This window comes from Nelusetta ayraudi, unplaced genomic scaffold (assembly GCF_046127955.1).
Source record: "Nelusetta ayraudi isolate G7.1 ecotype Tasmania unplaced genomic scaffold, CSIRO-AGI_Nayr_v1 ptg000002l, whole genome shotgun sequence".
Taxonomy (NCBI): Eukaryota; Metazoa; Chordata; class Actinopteri; order Tetraodontiformes; family Monacanthidae; genus Nelusetta; species Nelusetta ayraudi.
In genome coordinates, this window is record NW_027466052.1 from 2,680,684 (window position 1) to 2,698,545 (window position 17,862).

The following is a 17,862-nucleotide window of genomic DNA, read 5'->3' on the forward strand; positions in this document are numbered from 1 at the left end:
CAATTTTCACATATTCGCTTGAGAGTGACCGGAAGTAGGCATCCTCCGGTTTAGCGGCATTTTAAATTGTAAAGAGTCAATGACCGGAAGTGAGTCGCATCTCGCTCAGCTTGACAGTGGTGTGAAGATGGCGGCGTACAGTCGCGCTCCGCTGCTGCTGCTGCTGTTGTCGTTACCGTGCGTCTTCGGCCTGGGCTCAGTACGCAGCTCCAAGGCGGCCAGCGGCCCAGCGGAAGCTGCCAACCCGCCGGTTGTCAGAGCCGCCGAGCCCGCGGCCAAAGATGCACCTGCCGCTGCTGCCGCCGCCGCCGCCGCTGCTGCTGCTGCTGCTGTCGCCGCTGGGGCCTCGCAGCCTCGAAGGGCGACCGGCTGGAAGCTGTCGGAGGAGGAGGCCTGCCGGGAGGACCTGATCCGCATGTGTCCCAAACACACCTGGACCAACAACCTGGCCGTGCTGGAGTGTCTGCAGGACCGCAGGGAGGTAAGGTGCCGCCGGCAGAGCTGCAGCTGGTGCCGCTGGGCGTGTCGGCACCGTGCCGGGTGTGTGCAACATCTTGCCGTCAGAGTGACACCGATACGGGGGGAAGACGTGATGGGGAATCGTACACACACACACACACACACACACACACACACACACACACACACACACACACACACACACACACACAGATATTGTCAAAACACCAAGCCATACATTAGCACATTTCCCTAGTTGTTGCTTTTTCTTTTTTTTCTTTTTTTTTAAAGATAAATATACCTGCGAATATTATACACGAAATGTGGGGTTTTGGTACAAATGCAGAAAACAAAATGAAAATAATCATTGTGATTTTGATGCAAATCACTTGTTTACAAAAATCTCTGTCAAGAAACATTGAGAAATAACCAGGTGTCAGAATGAAATACTTGTTTTTTTCCCCTCCTCTAGCTGTAATTTCTACATTTGTCTTGTAAATTTAGGGCAGGTTATGTTGTTACTGCATTTATTTAGACTCCACAGGGGAAGTTGCCAGGTGTCACTTGAGTTCAAGAGTGAAATTTAAACTCAACTCTCCAATCATTTGCGACATTTTGCCTTGAATGAGTCATTGAAGAAATTACAGATTCAAAGTGACGCAGGTTCATTGACCACCTGCGAGTAAAATAGAACAGGGCCAGTATAGCTTTGGACTGTACTACTACTAGTCAGGCATTAAGACAATGTAGACAAAGAGAAAGAGGGCAGAATTGGTAAGTGTGTGTGTGTGTGTGTGTGTGTGTGTGTGTGTGTGTGTGTGTGTGTGTGTGTGTGTGTGTGTGTGTGTGTGTGTGTTGGGGAGGGAGGGGGTTAATTTAAAGGCTGCGTAAGGAACCTGGTGCTCAGCTCTTGAATTTCTCCCTCTCGCAGCAACTTGAATTAAAAAATATTGATTTCAACCAGCTCAACAATAGTCTGACCAACGTTAGTATGCTGGGCTTGCAGTGCTAGTGTTGCCGCTAAATACCACTTTTGTCGAATTCACACACACACACACAGGCACACGCACAGACACACGCAGCGGATAGAAATAGTAAGAGTACGAGAGTAAAATAACACGATAATTGACTCATGCTATCAATGATATTGTTGATAATAATTTGCACGGTCAGAGAATAAAGATGAAACCTGGTGTTTTTACCCGCTCACTAATGGTTTCACAGCAGGCTGATGTCACCACCTCACCCTCCCCATCCCCAGTCTCACCCACTGCGAAGATGTCAAACACGCAGACGCACGCATGCACGCACACACGCACACTGAGTGATGTCCTCTTTACTGAGATAATTACATCGTTTGGACTCTATAACAGCTGTGGCCTCCTGAAGAGGTAAATGACTCTCATAATAAATCTTCCCTCTCTCCAGAGAAAGACACCCACTTCCCCCATCCTCTCCTGCTCTCTCTCTCTCTCTCACTCACACACACATACACATGAACTCCCTAGTTCACATGTCTGGCAATGGATGGTGTTGGAGTGACGTGAGTGATGTCAGAGAAACAAACAGGAAGTCAGTCCCCTCTCGGGCCGGCCTGCGCCTGCCTCGTTATGGCTGAGACACATTTTCGTACGGCGTGGTTGTGTTTATGTTTTGTTTTTGTGACACACGCAGCCGGGTGCAGTCGCTCAGACAGGATATGATTATTATCTTAACTAAAGTTCATTTCTTTTTCCCCCCCTTTGTTTCTCGCAGGAAACAGAAATTGCTCCTGATTGTAACCATGTAAGTATTGGCTCTTTAAAAAGGCAACAATCTCAGCAGCTCTATTGCTGCTATTTGCACACTGGATAAATGCTTCAATCAGACCAAATGTTATATATATTAGCATATATATAATTTTTTTTCAACAGCATTTTTGGGGCGTGAGGAAATTGCTTGTGTTTTTAGCAACTGCTAGCCCCACAATCGCTTCCTGTTTTTGTTACAACTACAGAGTTGATAGTTACCTGATTTGAGTAGAAACGAGCTGAAAACATTGCAGACTGGAGCTCAGCGTGACGAACGTGTGGCAGGTTGAATATTTGGTGAAGCTTGTGAACATTTTTGCTCCGTTTTGTTTAGCCACAGAAAAAAAATTTGAGCAGAAATTTAAGGGACTGCACATAAGAAAATTGTTCAGATGTCTTAAGTTACATTTCCAGTATGTAAGATTTGGTTTGATTTATGATTTTTATATTGCTGAAAACTTAATACACTGCCCATGAATACATTAAAGCAACTCTAGGTAACTGTTGGACCATAAAATTAGGATTCCAAACTCAGTAAAGCGGTAGATAAACGATTAATAGGATCAATGGTGCCACCTCGGCATCGAGAGGAGGGTTGTGCCGGCTGTAGCTGCACTGTGTAACTTTAAAGCACGACCCGACACACCGGACGAACCACTTTACGGCAGCGTCACACGTTTATTTAGAGGCAGTCTTATATACTACTATTACAAATACATTAGATTGTAAAATGACGGAATGGAACCCAATAATTAACCTTGATGAAAGACAAAGTAATAAAAGTGTTGAACGTTTGCTACGACGTTATTGTCGTAGCAAACTCGTAGCAAGCTCAGGTTACATAGAGCTGCTTTAATAAAAGTGTAGAATTTCAGTACAAAAAAGTAATTTGGTTTTCCTTAGATAGGTTCTCATATTTTTATAAAAATATACAAAGAACAAGGGTCTTGCTCCCAGTTAGCTGCTATCTTGCACCGCCATAATTCTAAGGAAGCCTGGTGTGGACAATCCAGCCCACCTGACAGTGCGTTTTGTATAACCAACGAAAAAGAAGGCAGACGAAGTATCCAGGTTGGGGTGCGCAGGCCACCGTAGTTCACTGGCAAGCTCAGGAAGGGGAGAAAGAGTGAAAGACGCTGCATTCCAAAATGCAACCTCTCAATGTCACTGTTTCGTCTTCAAAATCTCCAAATATCATCATCTTAACCTTGAAGAGCTGCTTGCTACGGTCGCAACTACACCTCCCCCACTCGCGGCTCCAAAAAAGAACACTGAAGTGTTTCCACGACAGGTCAGAGATGTCCCAGACTTTCACCCTCAGATGTGACGCTCTGCCTTCTCCTCCTGTCCTCGCCAGCTGCTGTGGAACTACAAACTCAACCTGACAACGGATCCCAAGTTTGAGTCGGTGGCCACAGAGGTCTGCAGGAGCACCATCGCCGAGGTGAGTGCGTGCGGCGTGCGCAGCGGGACGCCAGCTGGCGAGGATCCCTGCGGCCGCCGCTAAAGACCTGCCACCCCCCCACCCCCCCGACCCCTTCCGCCAAAACATCCCTAGGTCAAGGAGTGCAACGAGGAGGAGCGGGGGCGGGGCTACCTGGTCTCCTGCCTGGTGGACCACCGCGGCAACATCAGCGAGTACCAGTGCAGCCAGTACATCACCAAGATGACCAGCATCATCTTCAGCGACTACAGACTCATCTGCGGCTTCATGGACAAATGCAAAGACGACATCAATGCGCTGCGCTGCGGCAGCGTCACCGCCGGCGGCCCCAAGGTGAGAGTGAGGATTTTTTTTTTCCCCCTGCTAAAGAAATTAGATTTTTTATTTTACTTTAATTTTTCTACGAATTGAACACCAAAAGCCGAGTACCTTGGCTTTGGGGTAAAATATCAATGTAAAAAAATTCCCCCAAAATATCATCCACTTTCTACTACACAACATCAGAGTTCAAATAGCTCCACTTCCTGCGACAACTAGGAAGGCAGGGGACAGGGAGGGTGGGGGGGTAGAGGTGGTTGAAAAGTCATATTGAACTGTTTTTAGTTTTCAATATCGACTTTAATCGATATATAGGAACATCGCTAGGGTCATGGATCTTCAGCCTAACCTAGCCTAACAGGAGGATGAACTTTGACCTCTTCACTTCCGCTTCCTCCCTCCCTTCCCCCAGGACGTCCATTCCCAGGGCGAGGTGATTGCCTGCCTGGAGAAGGCCTTGGTGAAGGAGGCAGAGCAGAGAGATCGCTCCCGACCAATCAGAGAGGAGTGCCAGAAGGCCATCCTGCGGGTGGCCGAGCTGTCGTCGGACGACTTCCACCTGGACCGTCACCTCTACTTCTCCTGCCGGGACGACCGCGAGAGGTTCTGCCAGCACGTGAGCAGCGGACGGCGATGAATCGAGTCAAGTGTGGGCGAGCCAGCGGTATCGCGTACCAGAGCTTTGTCATATGTGTCTCGTCTGCGCAGGTTCAGGCAGGAGAAGGCAAAGTCTACAAGTGCCTGTTCAACCACAAGTTTGAAGAGGCCATGTCGGAAAAGGTAACAGCCCTGATCGCGCTGCACAAAAGGCTCTGTGGGATTTGTGGGAGGTTCGAAAGCAGACTTCCTGCCTGTTCAAGAGGAGGAGCGGCTGAGCAGAGCAGTTGAAAGCTGGAATATGTGCATTAGTGTGATTCTCTGCATGAACTTCAGCTCCGGGATTGTGGAGGACACCGTGCTTGATGCGTAGCCTATCCAGTTTCTTTGGTTTTGTTATCAATACCCAACACCTGAGAGGAAAAGATCTTTAAACCGCAGCCACTTTGATGGGATGGCGTTTTAAACCTAAACAAATGGCGCACTCTGTCGCTGTGCCTGCCCATGGCAGCCAAATACCACAATTGTTCGTACAAAAGTTGAGAAAGATTGTACCAACGCTCCATTTCCCCTTTTTTTAAAGGTCCAGTATGTAAAATTTGGCTTGATTTATGATTTTTACAATGGTAAAAGCTCAACATACAGCCCATGAATACATTAGATAAAAGTGTACACTCGTAGTACAAGAAAAGTTATTTGGTTTTCCTACCCTTAGAACGGTTCTCATTTACATATGAACGTAGAGCAATCACGGTCTTGCTTCTAGTTACCTGCAAACTTGCGGCGCCATTTTTTTAAGGAAGCCCGCCTGACAGTGCCCCAAATACGAAATGCGCTTCCTTAAAAAATGTAAACTCTGGACCTTTAAGTGGAGACTGCAGGCAGTAGAACGTTGTCGTCAATGTTTCTCCTAACTCCTCCCCAACAAGTGTGAAATCTAAAATCTTTCATTTGCTATTGAGGAGAAAGCAAGGTGAAGGACAAAACCTCACCTGTTTCTCCCTTCCCCCTTTCCCATCAGTGCCACGACGCGCTGACCGTCCGCCAGAAGCTGATCTCCCAGGACTACCGGGTCAGTTACTCGCTGGCCAAAGCCTGCAAGCTGGACCTGAGGAAGCAGCGCTGCAGCCTGGATAGCAACCTGCCCAGGGCCCGCGAGGCCCGACTCTCCTACCTGCTGCTGTGTCTGGAGGCCGCCGTGCACCGCGGTGAGTGCAGGAAATGAAAGCCTGCTTTCCATCTCAGTGGGACATCGTTTTTAAAATGAGAGGGGAATGTGGAATAGCTACTTTTCTGTATAGCAGTCGACGTAGGTAAGGGACACTAGTTTTGTCAGCAGATGGCAGCATAGGCAATCTTTAGTGACTGTACGATGTGATGAAATGCTGAAGAAGAGTGGAAATATTCAGTGTACTTTAGGATTGGATTGGAGCTTACAAACCAGAAGTAGAACAAGTTGTCATTTTGCAAATGTACAACTTGATGTGCCGTCACATCACAAGTTCACCCAATATGATTCCTGCGTCGCAGTTTGCATGAAAAGAGAAAATTAAAGTGAAAAGAAGCTGGCAAAAGCAAACCCTAGCTAGCATTAGCGTTCTCTCCAACTAGCTGGCACTAAAATTCCTATTTAGTCTTTGATTTTGGCGATAAAAACATTTCTATCATGTCTGTGGACGACAAATTGCGACTTCAAATCTGGCATCAGGAAACTAATGTAACCAAGTTCTCATGATACCCCCTGGTGGTCAGAGAATTGAACTCGCCTGGCTGGACTGTGTCGTGCAGGTCGCCCGGTCAGTGGCGAGTGTCAGGGCGAGATGTTGGACTACCGACGGATGCTGATGGAGGACTTCTCTCTGAGTCCCGAGATCGTGCTGCACTGCCGAGCCGAGATCGAGGCTCACTGCTCCGGTCTGCACCGCAAAGGCCGCACGCTGCACTGCCTGATGAGGATTGGCCGTGGCGACCGCAGCAGCACAGTGGACAGCAGCTGCCAGAGCGCCGTAAGAACCAACCGCCAGCGCCATATTATCATTATTACTATTAGTAGTATTAGTAGTATTAGTAGTAGTAGCAGTAGTAGTAGAAGAAGTAGTGGCTGCAGTAGTAGTAGTAGTAGTAGTAGTAGTAGTAGTAGTCGTAGTCATTGCAATAGTAGCAGCAGTAGCAGCAGCAGTTGTAGTAGTAGTAGTAGTAGTAGTAGTAGAAGTAGTAGCAGTAGCATCAGGAGTAGCTGCAATAGTAGTAGCAGTAATCGCTGATATTGCTCGGAGTCGTCCTCTCCCTCACTAAAACTACTGCTACTGTTACTACAACGAATAATGACAATAAGTATTGAAGAACAAGGGAAACCTTGTATTGGTTGCGTATCGTATTGGCCAATCAGCTGATTCCCCGTCGGTCCCAACAGCTGCAGACGTTGATCCAGTCGGCTGATCCTGGAGCCGACTACCGCATCGACCGGGCTCTCAACGAGGCCTGCGAGTCCGTCATCCAGACGGCCTGCAAGCACATCCGCAACGGAGACCCCATGTGAGCGGCAGGCAGGCACACACGCACACGCGCACACTCGCACACACACACACACACACACACATACACCTTCCCAATTCCTCATCCTGTCCACTTCTCTCCTCTTTCCTTTCTTCTCTTCCCCTATTTTTCTGACTTATTCTTGTTGTTGTTGTTGTGTGTGTGTGTGTGTGTGTGTGTGTGTGTGTGTGTGTGTGTGTGTGTGTGTGTGTGCGTGTGTGCGCGTGCGCGCAGGATCCTGTCATGCCTGATGGAGCACTTGTACACAGAGAAGATGGTGGAGGACTGTGAGCGCCGCCTGCTGGAGCTGCAGTATTTCATCTCCAGAGACTGGAAGTGAGTCACATGACCCAGCCTCTCCTTCAGTTCAGTTCAGCCCCGCCCTCACCCATCACTTTGTGCCCCGCTCCACCCCTCCCCAGACTGGACCCCGTCCTGTACAGGAAGTGCCAGGGCGACGCCGCTCGGCTGTGCCACACTCACGGCTGGAACGAGACCAGCGAGCTGATGCCGCCGGGCGCCGTCTTCTCCTGCCTGTATCGCCACGCCTACCGCACCGAGGAGCAGGGCCGCCGGGTACGACGCACACGCTCAGAATTTCAAATTTGTCTTTCGAGCATTTTGTTTCAATTTCCAGTCGCAAGTCTCATCCGTCTTGTCAAGCTCCCTGTGGAAAAAAAGCGAGTTGTAGAGAAATCAGGAAGCGGCTGGCGCCTGCTGATGCGTGGGGCCCTGAAAAGAAGACAAGAAGAAGAAGTACAGGAAGTGACAGTGAGCCATGCTAATGCTAAAAAAAACATTAGCGTCTATCCTGCAGTATAGGCAGTTAAAGGTCCAGTGTGGAAGATTTAGCTTGATTTATGATTTTTATATTGGTAAAAACTAAACATACTGCCCGTAAATACATGAGCTCGTCAGACAGACACAGTCATGAGTTCAGGTGCATTTGCGGTCGTGTCTTCACAAACATTCCTGGGCAGCATTTGTGGGAAGGAAGCAGCTCTCTCCGTCAAGGGCCTCAAATCAGTCGACAATTTGGATTCGTCAAAGCCCTTTGCTGTTTCCTCCCGCAGTTGTCGCGCGACTGTAAGGTGGAGGTGCAGAGGATTCTCCACCAGAGGGCGCTGGATGTGAAGCTGGACCCGGAGCTGCAGAAACGCTGCATCGTGGACCTCGGCAAGTGGTGCAGTGAGAAGCCGGACGCCGGGCAGGTGAGGCCACCGACACTCGTCTGCCCACCTGCTGCGCTCAACTTGGCAGAGCGCCCCCTGCTGGACAGTCGAAACACAAGTACGAAGCATAGATACAAAGGTGATGAGTAAAATGGTAAAGCAAAGACGGTAAGCCCCCCAAAATGATCACGTTTTGGAAGTTCTAAGAAAATACATTTATTGGATGTGTTCAGATGTAGAGCGCTGTAGGGTTCGCAGCAGAGGCGGTTGCATAGGGCGCCCCCTGGTGGAGGCCGAGTTTCCTTTCCAGTTTTTAAAAAATATATATATTTTTTTTTTTAAATTTTGTTATATATGTCATTGATGTTGTTTTGGGAGGGGATCAAATCAGCATGTCACATGCAATGGATAAGCAATGATATAAAAGCAACAGAGCTAGCCAGCCACAAGCAAGAACTTTACAGAGTTTGTTCTGCAATAAGAACGCTGATCCAGCTACGCAGTCATAGCAACGGTAACCATGGACAGGGGCTCACATATAAGAACCGTTCTATGGGCAGGGAAAACCAAACTACTCTCCCCTCCCTCCTCTGGTGCCTCGATCAGGAGCTGGAGTGTCTGCAGGACCATCTGGAGGACCTGGCGCTGGCCTGCAGGGACGTGGTGGGCAACCTGACTGAGCTGGAGTCTGAGGTGATCATTTGTCCACGGCCACTGCTGGGTCGGTGGAGGTCAGCGGCGCTCCCAGCACCTCCACGCCGGTCAACGTCATTCCCCTTTTTTCCCCCTGCAGGACATCCAGATCGACGCTCTGCTGATCAGAGCCTGCGAACCCGTGGCCCAGGCTCACTGCCACGTGAGTAGAGAGACGCCTCAGAGAAAACAGACAGGGACGGAACAAACAGGGGGTTGATTCTTGACCCTTGATTTAAAGTGATTTGGTTTCGTCGCTTTTTAATTTTTCCCCGCAGGATTTGACAAATAGTTTGACTCGTTAGTTACTGAGATTCAGATTTTTTTCAGTTGGTTTGTGACTGCCGCTACTAACCAGCTGATACTGACCAGCCGCTACTGACCAGCTGCTACTGGCCTGAAACATTTTATGTCCCACTTGCGTCACTGGAGAATCTTAAGAGGAACGCCATGGATTTGTGTTGATCTATTAAAAAAAATAAAAAATAAAATAACTGGGGTGTGTGTGCATGTGTGTGCGTGTGTGCCATGCGTCAGGACGTCGCTGACAACCAGATCGACACAGGTGACCTGATGGAGTGCCTGGTGCAGAACAAGCACCAGAAGGAGATGAACGACAAGTGTTCCGTCGGCGTCACTCACTTCCAGCTGGTGAGTCTTCACGCACCTTCTGACCGCCTTTCCCGACCCTGCACCGTATTTTTTTTTAATTAGTCAGGTATTTGTGTGGGTGTGACTGCAGGTTCAAATGAAGGATTTCCGCTTCTCCTACAAGTTCAAGATGGCCTGTAAGGAGGACGTGCTGCGCCTGTGTCCCAACATCAAGAAGAAGTTGGTCCTGGTTCTGTTTGATTCTGGTGTCGCTAGCGGTTCAGAGAGCAATCTGATTCTAACCTCCACCTGTCTGTCTGTCTGTCTGTCTGTCTGGCTTCCTGCCTGCGTTTCTGTTTGTCTGCCTGTCTCTCTCTCTCTTACTGCCTCTCTGTTTGTCTGTCTGCTTGTCTGTCTCTCTGTCTGTCTGTTTCTGTCTGTCTGTCCGTCCGTCCTGCTGCAGGGTGGACGTGGTCATCTGCCTCAGCACCACGGTGAGGAACGACACGCTGCAGGACGCCAAGGAGCAGCGGGTGTCACTCAAGTGTCGCAGGCAGCTGCGGGTGGAGGAGCTGGAGATGGTAGCGTGTCACAAACACACACACACACACACACACACACACACACACACACACACACACACACACACAGGAATCTTGACTGGTCCCGTGGTTTTTTTTAGACCACCTAAAGGCAAATCAGATCGGAGCTTTTCCGGATGCTTCTGTCAGAATTCCGTCTGGAGATTTTCACGTTCAAGCGTCCTGGTTTGATTGACTGTCTGAACAGAGAAAACTCCGACAGGTTCACTCCGAACAAGCAGCACTCGCACCAAACTGGTCCAGTGCCTGCAAGCTGCTAGTTTACCCTTACGTTTCCATTTGTGTTGCGTTTGAAGACATCAACAACAGTATCAGACTGTGTGTGGAAAAATGATTGGAAAATGAAGGAAAACACATCAGTAGAACATAGAACACAGCTGCCAATATGAAAATTTGTTTTCCTTACAAAAACAACCAAACAAATAAATAAATAAATAAAAACAATTAAAAAAAACATAAATGCGACCTTGACAAGCGAAAATAAATAAAACAAATAAATAATTGAATACACAAAGCGCTCTAATGATTCTGTGAACCATCTATCGTGTGTGAACGTGTTCATGCGATTGACCCCTGACCTCTTCTCCCAGTCGGAGGACATCCGCCTGGAGCCGGAGCTCTACGAGCCCTGCAAGAGCGACATCAGCCGCCTGTGTCCCAACGTGGCCTTCGGAAACGCTCAGGTGACGGGACGGCGGTGGAAGAAGCGGAGGCAGATTAGACCGGCCGCCTGGCTGGGAGGCGCTAACGCCTGCCGCTCGCTCTCTCTACCCCCCCTCCCCCTGCAGATGATGGAGTGCCTGAAGGAGCAGAAGAAGCAGCTGAGCCAGCGCTGCCACCAGCGGATCTTCAAGCTGCAGGAGGTGGAGATGAGTGACCCCGAGCTCGACTACCAGCTGATGAGGGTCTGCAAGCAGATGATCAAGGTACGGGAGAGGAAGCAATGATAATAATAATACTAATAATCACAACAATAATACATTTTATGCTGAAGGCCAAACTTAAAAAAAGAAAAAAAGATGTCTATTGGAGCTCGGCAAGACGGCTGCAGCTGTGTGTTGCTGCAAAGTGTTTTTTTTTTGTTATTAATTAAACTACATTTGGTGATAAGCTGAGGTTCTCTTCAACAGTGTTTCTCAACTGGTGGGTCATGGCGCTATTTGGATTGGGACGTTGCTTCACGCTCAGCTTTTTTAAAAAGGGGGATCTTAAAATGAATATATTTATAGAGAAAATGTCGGGAATTTATTTTGTTGGACACACAATTTAAAAATTTCAATCATTTATTTACCAGACGTGATAAAAAAAAAAAAAGTTGGATAGCGTTTTTATTTTTGTAGATTTAATTACTATGGAATAAATTTGGGTCATGACATCATGATCAGGAAAACACAGTGGGTCCTGAGACTCCACCAGTTGAGCAACACTGCTCTAAAATAGTATCCAGTTTTATATTTAACAACACAACAGCGCAGTTCGAATAGCTCCACTTCAAGCGACAAATACTAAACCTACTTTTTAACTCTTTAATACAAAAGCAACCAGTGTGTTTTCACAATGTAAGGAATAGAAAGTCCCGATATTTGTATGCAAATGCAGGAAGTAACAATAAAAAGTCGTCAGAAAATGAAATACTCAGATAAAGTACAGATATCTGATACATGAACTAAAGTGCAGTAACAAAGTATTTGTACTTTGTTACTTCCCACCTCTGCTAATGGCACCCGCCACCCGCTCCCCTCCCCCCACCAGCGGTTCTGCACCGAGGCCGACGCCAGGAACGTCCTGCAGTGTCTGAAGCAGAACAAGAACAGCGAGCTGATGGACCCCAAGTGCAAGCAGATAATCACCAAGAGGCAGATCACACAGAACACAGGTCTGGGATAAGAGACACACCGAGCAAACAGTCGGCCCCGGCTCACCTGGCTGACCCTGCCCTCCTCCCCCTCCTCCTCCCCCTCTCTGTACAGACTTCAGGTTGAACCCGGTGCTGAGGAAGGCCTGCCGGCCCGACATCCCCAAGTTCTGCCAGGGCCTCCTGAGCAAGGCCAGCGAGGACGGTGAGCTGGAGGGTCAGGTGATCGCTTGCCTCAAGCTCAAGTACGCTGACCAGGTGAGTCCACGGGGAGGACGGGAGTGAAAAAAATACAGAAAAACAGCAACAACAAAAAAAAACTGGAACATGCGTTTTGAAAGTAAAGACTAAAGTTTCAGTCGTGCTGGAATTCTCTTTTCCTAGAACGTTGTTTTTCACACTTGCCTGAAAGCATAAAACCAACATTACCGTTCACCAGTGGTATAGTCGACGCGATACGCAGGTATACGGCGTATAACTACAAGGAAAGGTCGTGAATGACTGTACAACCACTAAAAAATACGCAAATACATATAATTTATTTAACTTTACTTAACTTGTCAGTTAATTAAAGTCCAGACTGTTCTACAGGTACTACCCGAAAAATTAGAATATCAAGTAAAAGTTGTTTTATTTTGGCAATTTAACATAAAAGATGAAACCAACAAATTTTATTGAGCCATTACACGCAAACTGACAAAATCCAAAGAAATAAAAACTTGAAATATATTGATTTGCATATTATTCCTTTATATAATATGTCAAATTCACCTTTTAAGTTGAATTGCAGAAATACTGCAACCTTTTCAGGATATTCTAATTTTCTGGGTAGTACCTGTATATCTTATGTTGCTTGCATTACATTTACATTTAGACAACACACCATCGGTTTTTCATGACATCACTTGTATGTGGGTTGTGGGTACTTAATACATTACCGAACATGGCAGTTCTTGTTTTGTGTGGTCTTGAAGCAGCTGCTGCTGGACAGATGTGTAAATCAGAGTATACCCACTAGAATAATCTAGACTACAGCACGGCTGTTTACAAGTGATTATAAGAGGAAACTTTGTCATTTCTAACTATTCTAAATACACCAAACATCCTTTTTTTCCATTGAAATCTGTAGTTTTGAAAGGCAGCCTGGCATCGGTCACTTCCTGCTTTTGTCACCGCTAAAAATAAGCTGATTGGTTACAGAATGTCACCCCTGACGGGGGGGGGGGGGGGGGGACTCTTCCAATTGGAGCTCCACAAGAGGGACGGCTGGTGTGGATGGATGTCAGACTGGGGGTGTCAGTCATGCGGCTTGACAAACTCGTGTTGGTTCTGCTGTTTTTCCAGAGGTTGTCCTCCGACTGTGAGGACCAGATCAGAATCATCCTGCATGAGTCGGCGCTCGACTACCGACTGGACCCGCAGCTGAAGATGCACTGCTCGGAAGAGGTGCTCGCACACGCACACGCACACACACACACACACACACAAACACACAGAAACAGGAAGCTGCTTGTAAACAGTGTCAGTGTGCTCAGATCAGGAAACCTTTTGGGGCCCATGCATTTTTTTTTGGTGCAGTACCGCGAGTGGCCACTGGGAAAAATTGTCGCCCCGCCATCTTGCCAGTCCATTATGCAGTTCCTCTAATGCATCCGTGGCTCATATTCTCTGCTGCTCCACTGCTGCCTTGGCTTTGGACACTTTTTAGTTAAGCTCCGCCCAGTGTTGACCCTCACACCAATAGGGAAGCTGGAGGTGTGAACGGCTGGCTTCACTACGAGAGAGTAAACCGGATTGGTCTGTTTTGAGTGTGACAGAGTGACGGGTTTTCTGGAAGCAGCAGCTTGCTCTTTCTCAGCATTTTCTCAGATGAACACGCAGAACAAGTCTGATGAGCAGTTTCCTCTGGTTTTCACTGCTTCTCTATTCTTCTACTCTCTTTTTTCCTCCTCCCTCCTTGCATCCTCCTCTCCGTCCATCATTTTCACCTCCCTTCTGTTCCCTTGTATTCCCTTCCTGTGTCCTCCTCCTCCTCCTCGCTTCCCTTCTTCCTCCTTCGATTGCTCCGATCACCCGTGTAAACCCTACTTCCTCCCTCGCGCCCCTACTTCCTGTCCGCCAGATCTCCAGGCTGTGTGCGGAGGAGGCGGCTGCTCAGGAGCAGACGGGCCAGGTGGAGGAGTGTCTGAAGGCCAACCTGCTGAAGATCAAACAGGAAGTCTGTAAAAAGGTAAAAAGTCGCTTTTAGGGCCTCGTGGCGCCACCGTGTGGTCCGAGGACGGCGCCACCTTCATGTGTGTGTGTGTGTGTGTCGCCCCCGCTTGCAGGAGGTCCTGAACATGCTGAAGGAGAGCAAGGCGGACATCTTCGTGGATCCGGTGCTCCACACGGCCTGCGCCCTGGACCTCAAGCACCACTGCGCCGCCATCACACCCGGCAGGGGGCGCCGTGAGTGGGGATTTTGTTTTCTGTTTTACAAAAATGATTTTGGTAGGTTTTTGCGGTGTGTGACCCCGGTTTCCTTTGACCACCCCCCCCTTGCGCGCCCAGAGATGTCGTGTCTGCTGGAGGCCATGCAGGACAAGCGGGTTCGTCTGCAGCCGGAGTGCAAGAAGAGGCTCCAGGACCGGATCGACATGTGGGGCTACGCTGCCAAGGCACGGTTGTCTTCTTCTGTCTCTTCAAGGCACAGCTCAGCCAATAGGGACCCATCATGATGGCAAAAGTATTCACATTATGTACTTCAGTAAAAGTACGGATACTTGTGTTAAGAAAAAATAAAAAATAAAAAAAATACTCCGGTAAAAGTCAAAAGTACTGATTCCACTCCTTTATTCGAGTAAAAGTTATAAAGTACAGGTTCTGAAACTTCTACTGAAGTAAAATGTGACAATTGCCATTGATGGAACAATACATTTGTTGATGATTTTGCAAAAATGGAAAAGCTGTGACAGAATCATCAGGACTGAACTGCCCAGAGGTCAGAGGTCAGAGGTCTTGATGAGTTTCTGGAACTGTAATCAGGGACAGTTCTGACCAGTGAGCCAGTAATGGATGTGTATACTTTTATTAACAATAAGCAATGTTTTTTTCTACATGTATGTAAAAATAATCTACCTCTAAAATATCCATCCATCCATCCATCCATCCATCTTCTATACCCGCTTCCTCCTTTAAGCAACAACATATATGATAAATAATATGTGAATCACTTTGAACAGAATTTGTACCTTTTTAAACACAAAAGTAACAAGCGTGTTTTTACACTTACTCTGTACTAGCTTAGTACAGTAACAAAGTAGCAAAACCTGATCATACACTCAGAAAAGAACCGAAGACAAACAGAACTAGTCAGTGTACTCCTCCTCTTGTGTTACTAGAGCTACTGAGAGCTTTTCGCAGTTTCCCTGTTATCAAATCGCTCACCTGTCCCTACCCCCGACCTGCAGGTGGCGCCGGCGGACGGCTTCTCGGACCTGGCCGTGCAGGTGATGACGTCGCCCTCCAAGAACTACATCCTGCTGATGATGGCGCTGAGCGTGTTTGTCCTCTTCCTGGTGGGGCTGCTGTGCGGCCGCATCACCAAGCGGGTGACGAGGGAGCTGAAGGACCGGTAGAGGGCGGCAGAGAGCCGCTCCTCCCCCGAGAGAAAAGACTCCTGGCGTCCGTCCCTCCTCCTCCTCCTCCTCCTCCCCCTCCTCCACCTTATCTCCCAGTTCCTGTCTGCAAGCAATGGTCTGGAACAGTGCCAACAAATTTTCATTTTGAATTACAAATGAGATGTTTTCCCGCCCTCTGCTTCGGTGGGGATGCTGTTTCCATGTTGTTCAGTCTGCTCCGGAGCTCGCGGAGCGGCTGGGTGACGTGGGTCTCCCCTCCGGGACGGGTGCAGACGTGTGGAACTTTCACCCCTCGCCGCTCTTCAGCTCCTTCTTCTCATCTTCTCCCCCGGCTTCCCACCTCACCCCGCGGCTCTCTGTGTGGCCTTCAAGCGAGCCGCGGCCCCGAGGCTCGGTGACTTTTCTCCGTGCTTGCGAGGGGGGGGAAGCGGCGGCCGTCTGCGCGGTCGCAGCATTTTCGCCCCCGCTGCCGCGTCTCCGGGACGCCTTTCCGAGCGTCGCTCGCGCTCGCCCCGCTGCTGAGCCGCCTGTTAAAATGCTCTCCGTCGTCGGCTTCCCCCGCTGGCTTTTGATCCGAGCCCGTAACCCTCCTCTCCCGTTCATCTCGAGTGCCAATTCTTGCATCAGTTGTCCTGCACGCAAACATGCTTCTGGGGCTGTTGAAAGACTTTTATTTATTTTCCCCAACACCGTTATCGAGCAGCAGCTCCATCCAGCTGGGTTCGGCAGGTCAGATTATGACCGGACCGATCAGCGTGCGAGTCCGCGGAGGAAGAGGTGGAGCTACGGCCCGGAAACGGGAAGCTGCTGCCCGCTTGTCAACAACGTTCCTGCCAGTGTGATGGGATTCTCTGCAGCCGACTGGCTTTGGACACCTTTTAGTTAGGCTCCGCCCAGCGTCGACCCTGGCACCAATAGGGAAGCTGGAGGTGTGAACGGCTGGCTTCACTACGAGAGAATAAACCGGATTGGTCTGTTTCGAGTGTAACAGAGTGACGGGTTTTCTGGAAGTAGCAGCTTCTTCTTCTTCTTCTTCTTCTTCTTTCTCAACATTTTCTCAGATGGAAATGAGATGAGCAGTTTTCGCTGGTTTTCAGTCTCTGTGCTAAGCTAATATAGCTACCTGCACAACAGGAACCTTGTTCTCTTGCCTCCAATTGGCCGAAATATGAGTAGCAAGAGAAGATTGAGAGCTCGCTGACTGGACGGTTTAGATCGCAGGTGTCAAACTCTGGCCCGCGGGCCAAATTTGGCCCGCATTGTCACTACATTTGGCCCCGCCGGTGTTAAACACTACATATCCCAGAATGCTTTGCTGGTATTTTGGCACGTCAATCATTTTTTTAATTTATTTAAACCGGAAGGCTGCACATACAAAAAGAAGCATACGATTTTTGACATTTCCTTGTATTTCAAAGTTATTTAAGCTTTGCTTGTTACATATTTGGGTCGACGCAAAACTCGTTTGAGTCCGTATGAATAGGTTCACTGGTCTATCTGGAATATCAATGTTGGCCAGAGACTTTGTCCAAATTTTAAATTTTGGCCCACTAAGTATTTTAGTTTGACAGCCCTGGTTTAGATTAAGAGTCTGATTCACATTTTGAGTTTTGCAGGCGAAACATCCAGTTTTTATAGCCTTCAGCGTTTTCTCTTCCACTCTTGTATCTCCGAGTTTTAAAATATTATTGCGACTTATGCGCATTTGATTTTGCACTTTACTTCTGGACAATTGAAGCAAGTTTTCGGGTCAGTCAAATGAAAAGTTTACCAACATATTTTTCTTCACAAAAAGGAAAAACAACCTCAAAAAAGAGAGGGAAAAAAAAACAATGAAAAACAAACCTGAACACGAAGATCAGACAAGGGAAGAAACACAGTCACTGTGAGTGGTGGTGTTGATGATCATCCAGCAGCAGCAGGTGTGAGGAAACAAGAACTAACCACAGAAATTAAGCAAACACGGTTTTCTTTTGTTTTGTTTTCGTTGCTCGTCTCCAGTTTTTTCAGACCTCATCAATGTGCTGTTTTTTTCGGAAATGACAATGTAACAGATTAATGGTTGTGTTTTGTTTTTTCTCGCTGTACAAATGAAAATAAAATGTGAATTTAATAAGAAAAAGAAAGTCGGCAGATTTTCATATCTTTGACTGCAATTGTTTGTTTTTTTGGCAGATTGGAATAAA

General features: G+C 48.0%; 1 protein-coding gene across 1 annotated transcript; it reads left to right on the top strand.

Annotated features, from left to right (window-relative positions):
* LOC142904346 (Golgi apparatus protein 1-like) lies at positions 1-17,802 on the top strand. The gene is made up of 26 exons (XM_076050428.1): positions 1-481; positions 2,215-2,244; positions 3,607-3,693; positions 3,808-4,026; positions 4,424-4,627; positions 4,720-4,791; positions 5,630-5,816; positions 6,397-6,614; positions 7,022-7,143; positions 7,378-7,479; positions 7,566-7,719; positions 8,217-8,354; positions 8,922-9,008; positions 9,109-9,171; positions 9,546-9,659; positions 9,751-9,839; positions 10,063-10,180; positions 10,792-10,884; positions 10,990-11,127; positions 11,954-12,077; positions 12,172-12,314; positions 13,401-13,502; positions 14,179-14,286; positions 14,384-14,504; positions 14,607-14,713; positions 15,506-17,802. The coding sequence occupies exons 1-26, from the start codon at positions 80-82 to the stop codon at positions 15,671-15,673; spliced, it is 3,510 nt and encodes a 1,169-aa protein (XP_075906543.1). The 5' UTR covers positions 1-79; the 3' UTR covers positions 15,674-17,802.
* The last annotated feature ends 60 nt before the right edge of the window (positions 17,803-17,862 follow it).